At 34.9% G+C, this 13,851-nt stretch overlaps 1 protein-coding gene across 4 annotated transcripts in view; it reads right to left on the reverse strand.

Moving 5' to 3' along the window:
* Positions 1-13,851, reverse strand: part of ITCH (itchy E3 ubiquitin protein ligase) — a 38,109-nt gene that overhangs the window by 11,083 nt on the left and 13,175 nt on the right. For 3 of the 4 annotated variants that reach the window (XM_085311136.1, XM_085311135.1, XM_085311138.1), the window contains exons 8-17: positions 13,213-13,308; positions 11,662-11,836; positions 9,333-9,399; positions 7,352-7,436; positions 5,923-6,051; positions 5,179-5,251; positions 4,108-4,179; positions 1,906-1,994; positions 1,089-1,248; positions 670-803 (exon numbers count right to left, since the gene is read on the reverse strand). In XM_085311136.1, coding sequence (XP_085167262.1) covers positions 670-803; positions 1,089-1,248; positions 1,906-1,994; positions 4,108-4,179; positions 5,179-5,251; positions 5,923-6,051; positions 7,352-7,436; positions 9,333-9,399; positions 11,662-11,836; positions 13,213-13,308 — 1,080 coding nt within the window. The remainder of the gene's footprint in view (positions 1-669; positions 804-1,088; positions 1,249-1,905; positions 1,995-4,107; positions 4,180-5,178; positions 5,252-5,922; positions 6,052-7,351; positions 7,437-9,332; positions 9,400-11,661; positions 11,837-13,212; positions 13,309-13,851) is intronic. The other variant, XM_085311137.1, reaches the window with a different exon arrangement.

Below are 13,851 nucleotides of genomic sequence, written 5' to 3' on the forward strand. Positions count from 1 at the left end.
AGGTAAAATGGATCTGGAAAGGAATCTATTAGGGAGCGGAGAAGGAAAACTTAAAAAAGCATACGACTGTAGAATAGACAGATGATTGACAACGCATACACGGAAGGCTGTATGTAGAAATGGTCTTGAATCATCCAGACTGGTGCAAAAAACAACGCTAACTAGAAAAATGCATCCTAGATAACTTTAAACTATTAACCTTAAAGTCAAATTTCAAGGATGATTGACAATAGTTATGTGATAGTAAGTAATAAGCTACATTTGTTAACTTCAAATTATTATAGCACTAAACTAYTTATGTTTTCTAACTAAATCAGAAAATATCCATTCATTAATGCTTTCTTTCTAAAATACCTGATTTTTAAAAATAAATTCTGAAAAATGTTTCCGTGGAATTTAGGCAAATCATTTTATTTTTAACAGTGTGCGAGACTGCCACATTAGTATTATGTATAGCTAGTTTTATTCAAAAAGCAGTGAAAATGGAATGCAAGATTTGGTAACAGAATATTCAGTTAATCAGAAAGGCAATTCCAGTACTACTCTGTAATTGATATAGTCTACTGTTCTTTTTTTTTTTTTTTTTTTTTTTTACACCTACTTCCTGGCATAAGTGAAAATCAAAAACATTTTATTGTTTTTTCAAGAACAAAATCAAATCAAACTCACTTTACCCAGATGAGAGAGTTGTAAAACTCTGGATCAACAGATTCTAAATCCTTGAGTCCTACTGGCTTATTTAGGATACGTTTATAGAACGGCAGAGAGAAACCAGTGTCAATGAATTTCCCATGGAACAAAGCCTGCAGAACATGAAAACAGACAAAATAATGTAAAGGATGATTGAATACTCAACATGATAATATTCTGTACTCTGTTCCAATGAAATCTGACAGCCAAAGAATTAAAGCATCCTAGAATATCATGACTGCTAATACATTTAAATCATTTATACCAACGGCAGTCGTATCCAAACACCTGGTAAGAGTTTCAGCTCAAAGATGAACTATTTAATTATCCATCTAATGGTACAGTATTTATCTATACAAAATATTACAGGAGTTAGCTTTTTCAACTTTCAAACTTACCATGGCAATGAATCTTCCAATAAAACGGAAGTATTTCAGATGGTCTGGATTAATGTAAGAGGCAGGGTTTATCTGTAAGCAGTAGTTATCTTTCCCTGCATATTCAAACAGGCAGTACATTGGGTTCAAAACTTCATGTGACAATAGAAAGAACCATTCCCTGAAATCACACAAGAAATCACACATTTCAATAGTATTCAAAAATATTTTAGTTAACTCATATGCTGAAAATTGACTTAGGAACTTCTTGGTACATAGGCAGTGAACCTAACTTCTTTTCCAGAATGTATGCCTAGACCAAACGATAACAAACTGTAACTGTCACTATAACAATTTAGGAATTAGTATGCACTTTACCACCTTACACAACTCTCAAGGGTTTGGAAAAGAGAGTCTTATCTTAATAGGCAGATTACACTAGTACTTTTAAGACGTTATCACTGATCTAAACTTTGATGCTTTAGGGAATGCTAATTAATACTTTTCAGTTACATTCCAGTAAAGATTTAAACTGAAAGGGGATTTCTACTGACTTTTCAATAAACCTTTACTTTGATATTTATGGCTTTGTCAAAGGCTTAGTTCTGTAAACTATGTATCTTTTTTCTCTAATCACTGAGACATTCAAATAATTCCTTAGATGATTTAAAAACTGTACAAAACTACTTCAAGACATGCATTGATACTCTAAGGAAAGATGAAATAAAAGTTTCATGAATATTTTTAAAGCATTGCAGTCTAAGCATCTCCTTTGAAGAAGTTTTCACACCAGCAATTCACAGAAAAAAAGATTTTTTGCCATTTTAGTTCAGTTTACCTTGCAACACCTCCGTAATCTAAGCCTTCCTCACCAGGGAAAATAACCCACAAACGTCTCCGTAGATCCTGAGGGCTGAAGCTCATTATCTTAGTAAAAGAAAAACAATCAATTTATATAAAGAGGATAACTACCAGCACAAGCCAGACTTATTACTATTTGTTATCAGAAAATATAGCCTTTAATACATCAGATCATAAAATGAACTATGAGAAATACATAAGCTACCTATTTAGGAAATGCTCATGGAATTTAAGGGGTTAGTCCAAACCTATTTCCTGATAATAGATGTGAAAAGTAAAAGATGGAAAAGTAARAGCAGAAAATAATTCTTAAATGAAAGACTGTCATATTTAGGTCAGCAGCCTATCTATAAATATACAACAAAAACCTGGCCGATAAATAAAAAATGCTCATATAGAGTAAATTTGGGCTTTCTAGAATAACATTCTGAACAGTATTCCAGTTATATTTAATGAAGCAAAGACTCAAAGAAATAAATGAAAAAAATTAATATGCTATATATATATATATATATATATATATATACACATATGCATATACATACACACATATATATTTTTCCATTTTACAGCTCCAGTTCCTAAAAAAGGATGATGGCTATCAGTTCTGCATCAGGGAGAATCATAGCTGCTAATGCAACTATCCCAATACTGTTTTTAATACAAGGATCAAATTTGATATGGTCAAATATCAGAGGTTTTCATAACAAAACAGCGCTGTGATTTCAAATAACACTTGTGTGTCTGACAGCGTAARTTCTTGTTTGCAATGAGAGACATAGAATCTGGAACAAAATCTGTATTTTAAAATCTCTCCTACACATCATAGTTATTAGAGTAAATTTTATAACTCTGACAGAAATACACACAAATGATAAATAATAAGCATAAAAAATTAGCTCCTTTCTTTTTGATTATATCATCTAAATTACTGACGAGACAGTTTTCTAAAGCAAATCTAGGTTAGCTGATATTTACATGCTTACATAACCTATCTCTTTTGAGTCTTTTCAGTACAATATGATTTTATTGCCTTTGCAATTATTGAAGAAAAGAACAAAGTGCAAATTTAGAAATTAAGGCTGCAGTCAAGTTTCTGTTACAGGAAGTACGTTGTCCACTTTAATCCCTTTTATTTGAACACAGTGTTCTAAAAGACAAGAATACTCAAACACACTAATATTTATGGCTTCTGCTAAGCTAATATACAGTAATTTGAACAGGAAGATACTAAGCTTTATTTAGGACCATGTTTTCTTGTCTTCAAACATATTATTCTATGTGTATGATTTTCCTGGCTTGGCACATCAATGATAATTTCTAAGCAATGAAGCCTGAGGACATGTAAGAAGATTAATAAAACTCAGCTATTCACAGTAAAGGCAGAGGAAGCTAAAAGCTACTTTCTTAGATTAAGGTCTTCTTTTTAAGTTACTTTAAAACAGAAAAATAKAGAAATGGCCAGAGGAATCTCCGTTTTCTCTCCATTTCCAATCTTATTTCTATGCATCTTGTTGGACTGATAAACATTTGCTTTCTGCTTGTACTTAACAAAAAAATGGGAGCAATATATTGTCACAATGAACACTCAAAAAATTCAAGTAGTACTTCAAAAAACTGTAGAATCATAACTTTTAACCATGGTTTAGTTCTACTGACACTCATGAGAATTTTGCTACTAATAATCTAAACATAACTAATAATTTGGGGTTTCTTTTAATCTTTTCATTACTCTTTTAAAGACCCGAAATATCTAGAATAAGATCAACTTTCAATATATTCTAGTATATTACCATGCTTATATGAAACACTACTAGGAAAACGTGCCCACAAAAATAAGCTGAACTGATAACTTCCTGAGACGAGGTAGCTGTTCTCCCAGTGCACATCCCTCAGAACTAACTCAGGAAATTTAAAAAAAATACTGAGCTACATAATCGCTACCTCTGGGAAACACTGTCAGGTTGATCAGTCAGGAGGGCCAGAACTTCACATTTTAGCATGATCTTATATATAAGTATGACTGTATCCTAAATACATTATTTTAAGCATTAGTTTTTGTTTTTGTCACTTTGAAAATATTAGCAACACATTAAAGGATCAAGAATGACACCTGACTTTGAAAGCTCATCAATCCAACTTTGCAAAAGCAGTACTAAAATATGTTTTAATGAAATACCTGTTGAAATGAGTCCTCAAATAATGTTTTTCTGCTCACTGTAATCTTTATGTGTTGTGGCATTGCCAGTTGCTGAAATGAAATATTTTTCAGAAATGAAATGTGCAATCACTTAAGATTTCTTATGTCATGTTATGACTGCTGTTTGTTTATATATTGTTTCAAAAGGTACAGGTGATTTTCACTAACCCATATAAAATAAAACCAGCAATCAATATATTCTCGATTTTAAGTTAATCCAAGAACAAACTGTTTCCAATATTGTTATCTACAGTGAGGTATACAGCACCTCCACATACCTGCTTTGAACAGGTTCAAATACTGTATTCTTACAAGACATAGGAAAAGCATTAAGATCAACAACATGTTTTAAGTCAGCAAAGCTTTCTACCTCAAAAATTAATAAAAATTAGAGAATTTAATGAATTCTGCACAGAATTCAAAGTGAAAAATTAGGCAGGCCTGTGGCTCTGCTATTTTTCAAAGGTTAATTCATTAATTCTTGAAAACTATAATGTTTAAACTGAGGAGTTTTTCCTAAATATTAAGTTACTTAATCTTTTGATATATACAAAGTTTAAAGGACCAGAACTGACACAATTTAATTGAAATTATGTTAGAATATGTTAGCCTGCAACACAGTATATTCTTCAGTGATTAGACATACARGTTCTTTGTCAAATACCCTGCATTTTCTTCTGGAAGAATGTATTTGTGCAGAAACTAGATTTTGTATTAACTGTATTTAAAGATCACTACTATGCCTTCCTATAATACTTTATTAAAAGCAGGAAAAAAAAAAAAACACTATTCTGAGGCCTATCACCTTCCAAAAACACTAATTACACTGATGTCTATGTTTATTCTAAAAGGCTTTAAAGGTATCCTTCAGTTTACCTCACTTTGAATCTTACGTAAGTTTAGAACAAGGCCTGTATTTACTGCCTCTTAATTTAACTCACATTTAACCTTAAACTAGTTCAATCAGCTTTACTCAAAAGGTATTAAAGAGTTTAYTTAACATAAGCAAATGAATAAGCAACAAACATTGCCAAGAAAAAAATTCCATACCTGACACCAGAACCGGAAGTACTGAACCTTTGCCTTGAAATCACGCACATAAGCTATCTGGGGTCCGTTGTCTCTGAAACCAAAAGGAGAAAAAAGAACTTGTGTTTTGATAATTTAAGAAAAACTTGTATATATTTATTAGTGACATAGTTAGATGGTTTAGTTGGCTACAAAGCTGTCTATCTGAAAGATTCTTATGCAGTCACTTTTTTGATTTTTTGGGGTGTAATTCGCTTGTTTAAGTAAAAAAAACCTTCACGTGTAATATTGTAGGGTGCATTTGCAGTATTTATTAACAGTATCTGATTAAGTGCAAAGAGAAGGACTCTAAAAATTGGAGTGGGGTAACATTCAGTTAATTTGAAAGTTAAATTCTGTTTTTAATTCCGTTCTCGTTCCTGAGAATCAAAGAAATAAAGGTTTGAGTGTACATCTGAAAAGAAAGACCAGTAACTAGCAGGGATCTTGTCATCAGAAGTATTGATGGAGCCCCTCCATTACTCCCAAATCTTATCTAGTATTTGGCAAGATGGACTCCAAAGTGTTCAGAAAGAGTTCTTCACTTGTTGTGTGTCCCTGCCTTCTGCAGGGACAGTTCTCAGTGAAAGAAAAACTAGAAAACTAGGAAGTTTTGCTACTTGCCAAAACTTCTGCAAAAAGCTTAAGAAAAGAAAAACAATTTCAAAAATTATGCCTGTTGAACTTCGTATCAGGCTTTTAAAAGTAAAGTTTGAAAACACTTACAGAGCAGACTTGCCCGTGCGGGGATCTATATACGTAGTGGTTCTTCTATTGTGATCAACAAAATATGGAATACCATCTACAGTAAATCGCATTTCCCAGCCTTCTGGTAAAGGTTTCTCATTTAATTGACTGTAGATACAAGAAAATACAGGATAACTGATCAATTTAATACATGAAGTTAATTTATAAATACTTAAGACAGTAAAAAAAAATCAGATCTGAAAAACAATATTGTTGTTGTTGTCAACATTTACTCTGCTTGTTTTTATCTTAAATTTTAATGTCAGATATCACTAAAACAAAAATGCTTTTTAAATAAGGATTAGCTCATTCCATTACACTATCTATCTGTAATAGCAGCAAGAAGAGCTTTGAGGAAAAAAAGCTATGTAAATTTTATGGATGTTTCCTCCGCTTAAGTAATACAGTTTTATGTTCTAGCTATTAGATTTTTATTCTAAAACTGACATCATTTTAATGAGCTTTTGGCACCTCACATATAATCACAGAAGTCAAAAAAGGGAGGATTTCAAGGCAATCAAAATAAAAGAAYATCAAGAAAATACAAACACCTATGTTGTATAATTTTTTGCAACTTCTAGCTCAAGTTTGATATAAACATAAACGGATCTTGATACAATTGGAAGACCTGAACAGTATCATTCCACCACAGCAATCTCAGATTGTACTTCCATCCACAGAACCATATGACAGGACCATGTTTCCAACTGTAAAGCCAGAGCTCTTGGTTGATGGGTCGTTATTAAAAATCACAGTGCTTTTCTACAGGGTCAGCTGCTGCAGATGTGACAGACTGAAGAGCTGCAGCTTTGGCTAAAGAGAAAAAGCCCTGTCCACACACTAGGTCATTCTATTCTCTCTCCTCTTATTCCTTTTCTACAGGGGACAGATGAAGTTTCTTCACTAAATGGAAGTTTTCAGCTCAAGCATAGAGGAGCTGGGAAAGAACATCTCCAACTTCCTGCCAATGCTCCCTATTTCAAAGAGTCAAAGTAACTGAACCTCAAACTAAAGCAGTATTCCATTACTTTTAGTAGTACCTGAAGTTTTTCTTCTGCCTGTCTTAATCTAAAGCCTGACGTTTGGTAGAAGGTGGGTTAGGTTTTTTTTTCGAGGTCGTGCGGGGAAGGAGTGGAGGAAGCTGCTGTAGGGTTTTTTGTTTACTTTCTTTGTCTCTTAGCTACTGATTGTCTAATAAACAACATATTTGCTGATAATTGTGCTATTTGCAAGCAACATTTTGATAGTTTCCATTTTGTCTTGTACTTTTGTATATATTTGAAATGACACTGAGAAGTCTGTACATGACAATCCATCTTTCAATTGTGAGCCATGTCTCCTAGTTCTCAATGTCACCACTTTGTGAATTTGTCATTCCAGATCTACATGAAACTAACTAATTTCTTACCCTTGACTCCTGGGATCTTCCCACTGAGTAATACGTGTGTTGTGATTGACAAAATATACTCTGCCATTGCTGTCAGTTCTCTTTTCTGAAAAGAAGCAAAAATTGAAAGTATTTCAATATCTGCTTAATGTAATGCCCAGACTACATCCAATTAAAAAAAAAAAAAAAAAAATAGCTCCTGCACCAGCCTTCACTGTCTTCGAGTTTCTCTGTATCTCCTTTGACACATCTTTTCATTCCAATGGACATCACTTCTTAAGAGTCTATTCAGCAACAGGAACCTATGTTAATAGCACTGACTGCTAATAATTATATGAAACTTCACCACCACCTATCCTCAATGAAAAGCTGCATTGAAGTGTTCATGGATAGGTTCCTTATATCCTAAAGCTTATCCTGAAAAGCTCACCTATTCTGCACAGCTTGTATGATGAAATCTTGATAAGTCAGATTCCGGGTGTCATCACAGGATAGATATTTGTGTGAAGGAAAGTTCAGCTTGGGAGAGTTACCTTAACTAGATCTATTGGACTAATGCTAACAGTTTTTAAAAAAAGCTTTTTCAGATATTTCTCAAAGTTAATAATTTAAATAGATTAAAATACTGATAAAGCTGAAATTTCCATCCAAGATCACTTACTATGCTATTTGTTTTTTCAATTAGAGGAAAATATTAATTGAAAAAAAATAACAAAAATAAGTTTTCTCCATAGGTGCTTTCATTATTGTTGTGTGCCTTACATACAATGTAGACAGCAAAAACAAATTAGTTGAGACGTATGTACAAATACCAGGAAAGTATAGTCATGTGAACAGTGGCATAACCCTTCATATTCAGAAAAAAAGGATCAGTGCACATTACAAGAAAATATACAAATACTCGAACAGTTAAGCCTATGCCCATGACTGAAACATATTTATGATAAATGCCACGATTTGGTCTTCTGGCATCATTGTGCTTTTTTTATGACCTATTTTTTTTATTTATTTACAGTGTTGCAAAAGCAATACAGAATATGGAATCCAAAATATAAAATCCGACCAAAATCTGACTACAGCAGGTAACAAACTTCAGTKTAGAAGACAGGTCTGGAAGTAGACTTGTCCATAGAAGTTATACTGATAGTAAAATAGTACAACTGCAAAACTGAGTTTTCCTTGTTTCCTGGGCTGCTTTCAGCCTAATGAACATTTCTGGAAATGTTATATAGATAGTGTAACAACGCAAAGTGTGGGCACAACTATTTTATGACATGAAATTGCATCCCTAACTTAACTAAAAATCCAAATAGTCATATTTGAAAAATCTTAAGACAAAAACCAGGTCTAGCTTTGCAAAGTAGAGATATTTAAATTACACAACTCTAAGAACTTTGCCCAGATATCATGAGATATGTGTTGAACTACTACTACTACATATYACTACTACTTCATAGTCACTTATCTGATCCAGGAATTAGTTTACACTTGCAATTTATATAAATATTTTCTGTCTGTGTGCAAAAGTGTAAATTGTTAACAATGTAAGGTGTAAAAAATCCCCATATTTCTTTTTGAGGGAAGTATAGATGGGTGCTTATTAGTCATTACAAAAACTTTTCAGATCAACAAAACTCTCCAAGAACTCACTATMTAATGAGGGAAATGAAGAGAAGAGAGGAGTGTGTGTGTGGGGGGGGGAGTCCTGCATAACGTAAATACTAAAGGTAATGATGATAGCATGAAAGAAGCCATACAACACGGTAGTTACTGGAAATAAAATAGCATACTTCATATTTTTAAATCCATTTTGGAGTCACGCATCCTGTACAGACTTGGTACTTTAACAGCACATTTGATTAGATTTCATTTAAGAAGATTTTAAATACAGATTTTTCATATACATAGAAATTCCCCCCGACATAGCTGACAAAATTTCGTAGAAGTATGCTTTAACGTTTAATTAAATTAAATTACAAAACACTATTTTAGTCAGTCCTACCCCATCCATGTGGCAGAGGGCCAAGAGGATCAAACTCTTTGTTCTGTGTGGAAGAAAAGTCCTGGTTCTGCAAATCACACAAAGAAATGGTGCATTACTAACTAGCCATTATCCATTTTCTTCCCAGATGTTTTAAGTGTAGCCATCATAAATTATTGAAGTAAATACATTTGTTAATGTTACATACAGCAAAGATGCCAAAGAGTTTTTTTTTCTTTCTCTCCCCCCCCCCTCCACAGAGAGTCTCTAAGTTCATTAGAAACTGGTCTTTTATTTGGGCTCTTTTACTTCTTGGTACTAAAGACTGAAAGCTCTTCTGTTAGCTAATTTTACAGTACTTGGCATGGTTAACTTCAGTGCCAAGAAAAATATTCTTTGTGAAATGCACCTGCCTACACAGAAAATCAGTACAGTGATACCCAAAACAATCAGAAAGAAAATCACTTCATCACAGAATGGTTGAGGTTGAAGGGACATGAGTAATCATCTAAGTCCAACTCCCCTGTTCAAGTAGGTTCACTTACAACAAGTTGCCCCGGACCCTGTCCAGAATATCTCCTTTTGAGTATCTCCAAGCATGGAGACTCAAAACCTTTCTGGGCAACCTGTTCCAGAGCTCTGTCACTCTCACTGTAAAAAGTTTTCACATATTCAGGCAGAACTTCCTGTTTCTCAGGTTATACCCACTGTTTCTTGTCCTGTCACTGGGCACCAATGAAAAGCATCTGGGTCCATCATATTTACACCCTTCCTTCAAATATTTATAGACATTCATAAAAGATGCCTCCTTAGTCTTGTCTTCTCCAGGCTGAACAAGCCCAGCTCTCTCAGCATTTCCTCATACGAAAGATGCTCCAGGCCCTTAATCAACCATCTTAGTGGCCCTTCACTGGACTTGCTCCAGTACCTCCATGTCTCTTTTATACTGGGGAGCTCAGAACTGGACACAATACGCCAGATGCAGCCTCAACAGTGCTGAGTAGAGGGGAAGGATCACCTTCCTCAACCTGCTGGCAATGCTCTTCCTAGTGCAGCTCTCTCTCCAGGCTGTCAGGGTCCCCCTGAAAGGTAGCACAGCCTTCTGGTATATCAGTCACTCCTCCCAGTTTTGCATCACCAGCAGACTTGCTGAGGGTGCACTCTGCCCCTTCATTCAGGTCATTAATGAAGACATTAAACAGTACTGGCTCCACTGTTAATCCCTGTGTACACTTCTAGCTACCAGTCTCCAGCTAGGCTTTGTGTCACTGATCACAACCCTCTGAACTCTGCCATTCAGCCAATTTGCAATTCACCCTCACTGTCTGTGCATCTAGTCTGTACTTCCTCAGCTTGTCTATGAGGATGATTGTGGGAGACAGTATTGAAAGCCTTGCTCAAGTCAAGGTGGTTGACATCCACTGCTCTCCCCTCCCCTACCCAGTCAGTCCTTCCATCATGGAAGGCTATTAGGTTGGTTAAGCATGACTTCTATTTTGTCCATGCTGACTACTCCTATCACCTTCTTATCCTTCATATGTTAGAGATGGTATCCAGGATTAGCTACTACATCACAGGGACTGAGATGAGGCTGACTAGTCAGTAGTTCCTGGGTCCTTTTTGAAGGCTGGAGTGACGTTAGCTTTCTTCCATTCCTCAGGCCCCTCTCCTTTATTCCTGCACTCAGTATAGTCCTCCCTACTGCCATGTAGGAGGTACATTTTTAACCCATGTACATACAGTAATTTAGAACTTACAGCATTCTTGATAAACTTACAGCTTTATTTGGAGCTGTCTAAAGTCTGCTATTGATGACAGAAACACTGCATTTGAAATTCTGGAATGGTTATTTTAAATCCCCTTACTTTCATAACATTCATTGTGTATATTGACATTTTACCTAAGCAGGAATAATTTGTTTCCTCTGTGCTACCCTTCCTTCCTGGTCTTTGGCCAAACCAATGCAAGACATGATGTAAATAAAACAGCTTATTACTAAGCTGCAGTTTGTTTTGAACCACTGGCTTTTATCAATATTGAACATAAATTTTACCAAAGAAATTTCACACCAGCTATATTCAGCWGCATGCACTGCCTGCAGTCATTGCAAGGACACGAGCTAGGGTTACCAATTATATGGCAGGAACACACACAAAGGTATACTCTATCACAAAGAAATAAGACATACTATTGAAGTCTGGTATCTTCACTGGGAAGAGTCTATCACAAGCATTCCCAAAAACAAAGTATATACATAGMACATACAAAATGCAGAAGAGATAGACATTACGATCTAATAGGTGGAGAATCTGGAAAACGCATTTCTCAACTTCAGCATTACATTCCTTACCCCATATATAAATCTTTGATTAAATTGCTGCATAGCTCCTTGAAGCTGACTGCGCTGAAGCTGCCACTGCTCATAATTCCGGACAGATTCTAACGTTGGTCTCTGCCACGTTGTTGTTCTCGTGAAGTGGTCAACATAATAAATTCTCCCCATGTTGTCAACTCGTCGCTCCCAGCTTTTTTAAAAAATGACAACCAACAGTCCTCAGTAACACACAATAATTTTAAAGGTTAAGAAGCACTTTCAGAGTCAGACTAATCGTAAAGCAAAGATACAGTATGTTTGGAACTAGAAATAAAAGTATGGGTTCATCAGCAGACTTTCTTCTCCCTTTACCCTCTTTACAATTAAAATTGTAAAGAGTTAAAAGTCTTTCTGAAGAGAATGACTTATACTTTGTTCCATGGTATACCAAATCAGACTCATCTCATTTACTGTGCTTTCAGTTCTTTCAAAATAGTTTCAGAGCAATTTAAAATCTACTTTAAGTGCTACATAAACCACTGTCATTATTGTACTGTCATCACTGCTTTTATCCCTCCCAGTCCCTGAAGATAATAGTCTTTTGGTTTCTTCCCTCAAAACCTGCCAATTGGCCAGTACAACACAAGATTCCCTTATGCCCTTTCTGGCACAAGTTCAGTCTGATTCAGCACAAACAAGGGATGACAGGAGGCAGGGAAGAGGGGTGTAGGTTGGTGTGTGGGAGTTGTTCTTTTGGTTTTTAGTTCATTTATTTAAAAATTCTTTTTAATTTACAAAATTTTATTGAAAACATTAAGATTTTGAATAAGTTTCAGTAATATGATAGTCAATCCTGTCACAAAGCTTAAGACCAGGTGGGCTACCTTCATGAGACTTTCTGCAGGCTTGATTTGCTCTTAAAAAATCAAGTTCTCCTTACTGTCTTGCATGCTTTTACTTTGTAAACTATACAGCGTAAGTATGAATGACTTGAGTATGAACGAAGTATAGCGCTACAATTATCTTTTCCTTTCATTTTTGAAAAAATAAGAAAAATAGAACAAACGTGAATACAGGCTCTAACAATGACCAACACCGTTGGCTGTTCTGACATTAACATCTGGAAAAGCCTGATAACCAGAACTGTTTCATAAAAGCACAGTAAATTATCTGTGAACCCTGAGACACGATCAAAAGCCTGAAAAGAGTAACCTCAGCTTGAAGGGGTAGCCAAGGACACACTTGCTCAAAGCTAATAGATTAATCTCAAAACATCTTTCTATAGTTTTGGTTCCCTTTTAGAGCTGCAGGTGTCTATTTTCTTTAAATCAGACCAGTTTTTCAATATACATGCACTTGCCTAATCTTTGACAGTGAAGCTAAGTTCCAATTCTGTTATCTTCAACATTTCCCTCCTTCCCACGCTATGCACAATTATTGTAGAGCTTAGATATCCTGCAACACCTGCTTGCACTCCATTCACATTACTAATCTGCTTGCTAGCTTTAGTAAGCTATCAGTCAATTAACCTTAGATAAATCCAGTCCAGACATACCCTAGACAATCAGATGACTTTTTCTGACTCACCCTGGAGGAAGAGGCTCTGGCCGATCCCACGTGGTTCTTTTTTCAACGTGATCTACGTAGTATACTCGACCATGTTGATCTACTCTTTGCTCCCAACTAAAAATAAAATAAAAATTTTATCTCCCTCCAGATAAAATCATTCCAACCATTCACCTACTGCACAACTATGAGAAATATTATACATAAGCATTTTAAAAAGCAAACTGCAAGGAAAACCTAACTAATATTTGGTTCGTGAGATGCCCCAAAATGCTGTACAATATACAGTAGTATGAAGTCCACATTGACAGTACTTTTAACTAGACAAAGAATAAAAAAAGTTCTACATAACTGCCTGTTATAGGAAAATGAAGTAAAATTTCATGCCTAAGCATATAATTTTGGAAAACAATGAAACAATGCTTTGTATTGAATACCAAAACAGTGTAACCTGTTGAGCATAATCCCATGTTAGAATAGTAACATTCATTTAACTACCCCAAGTATGCAACTTTTGCACAGATCATATATATGCAGAATTCTTCAGAAGGGCACTGATGATGTATTTTATATGCAGCATTTGGGACAGAGACTTACTTTTTATTTGTATCAAATACGGCATGAGGAAAAAAAGCATATTAATTCACTGTTTCTATTGAA

The sequence above is a fragment of the Rhea americana genome, unplaced genomic scaffold (assembly GCF_003343005.1).
Source record: "Rhea americana isolate MKP2758 unplaced genomic scaffold, rheAme1 scaffold_333, whole genome shotgun sequence".
Classification (NCBI taxonomy): Eukaryota; Metazoa; Chordata; class Aves; order Rheiformes; family Rheidae; genus Rhea; species Rhea americana.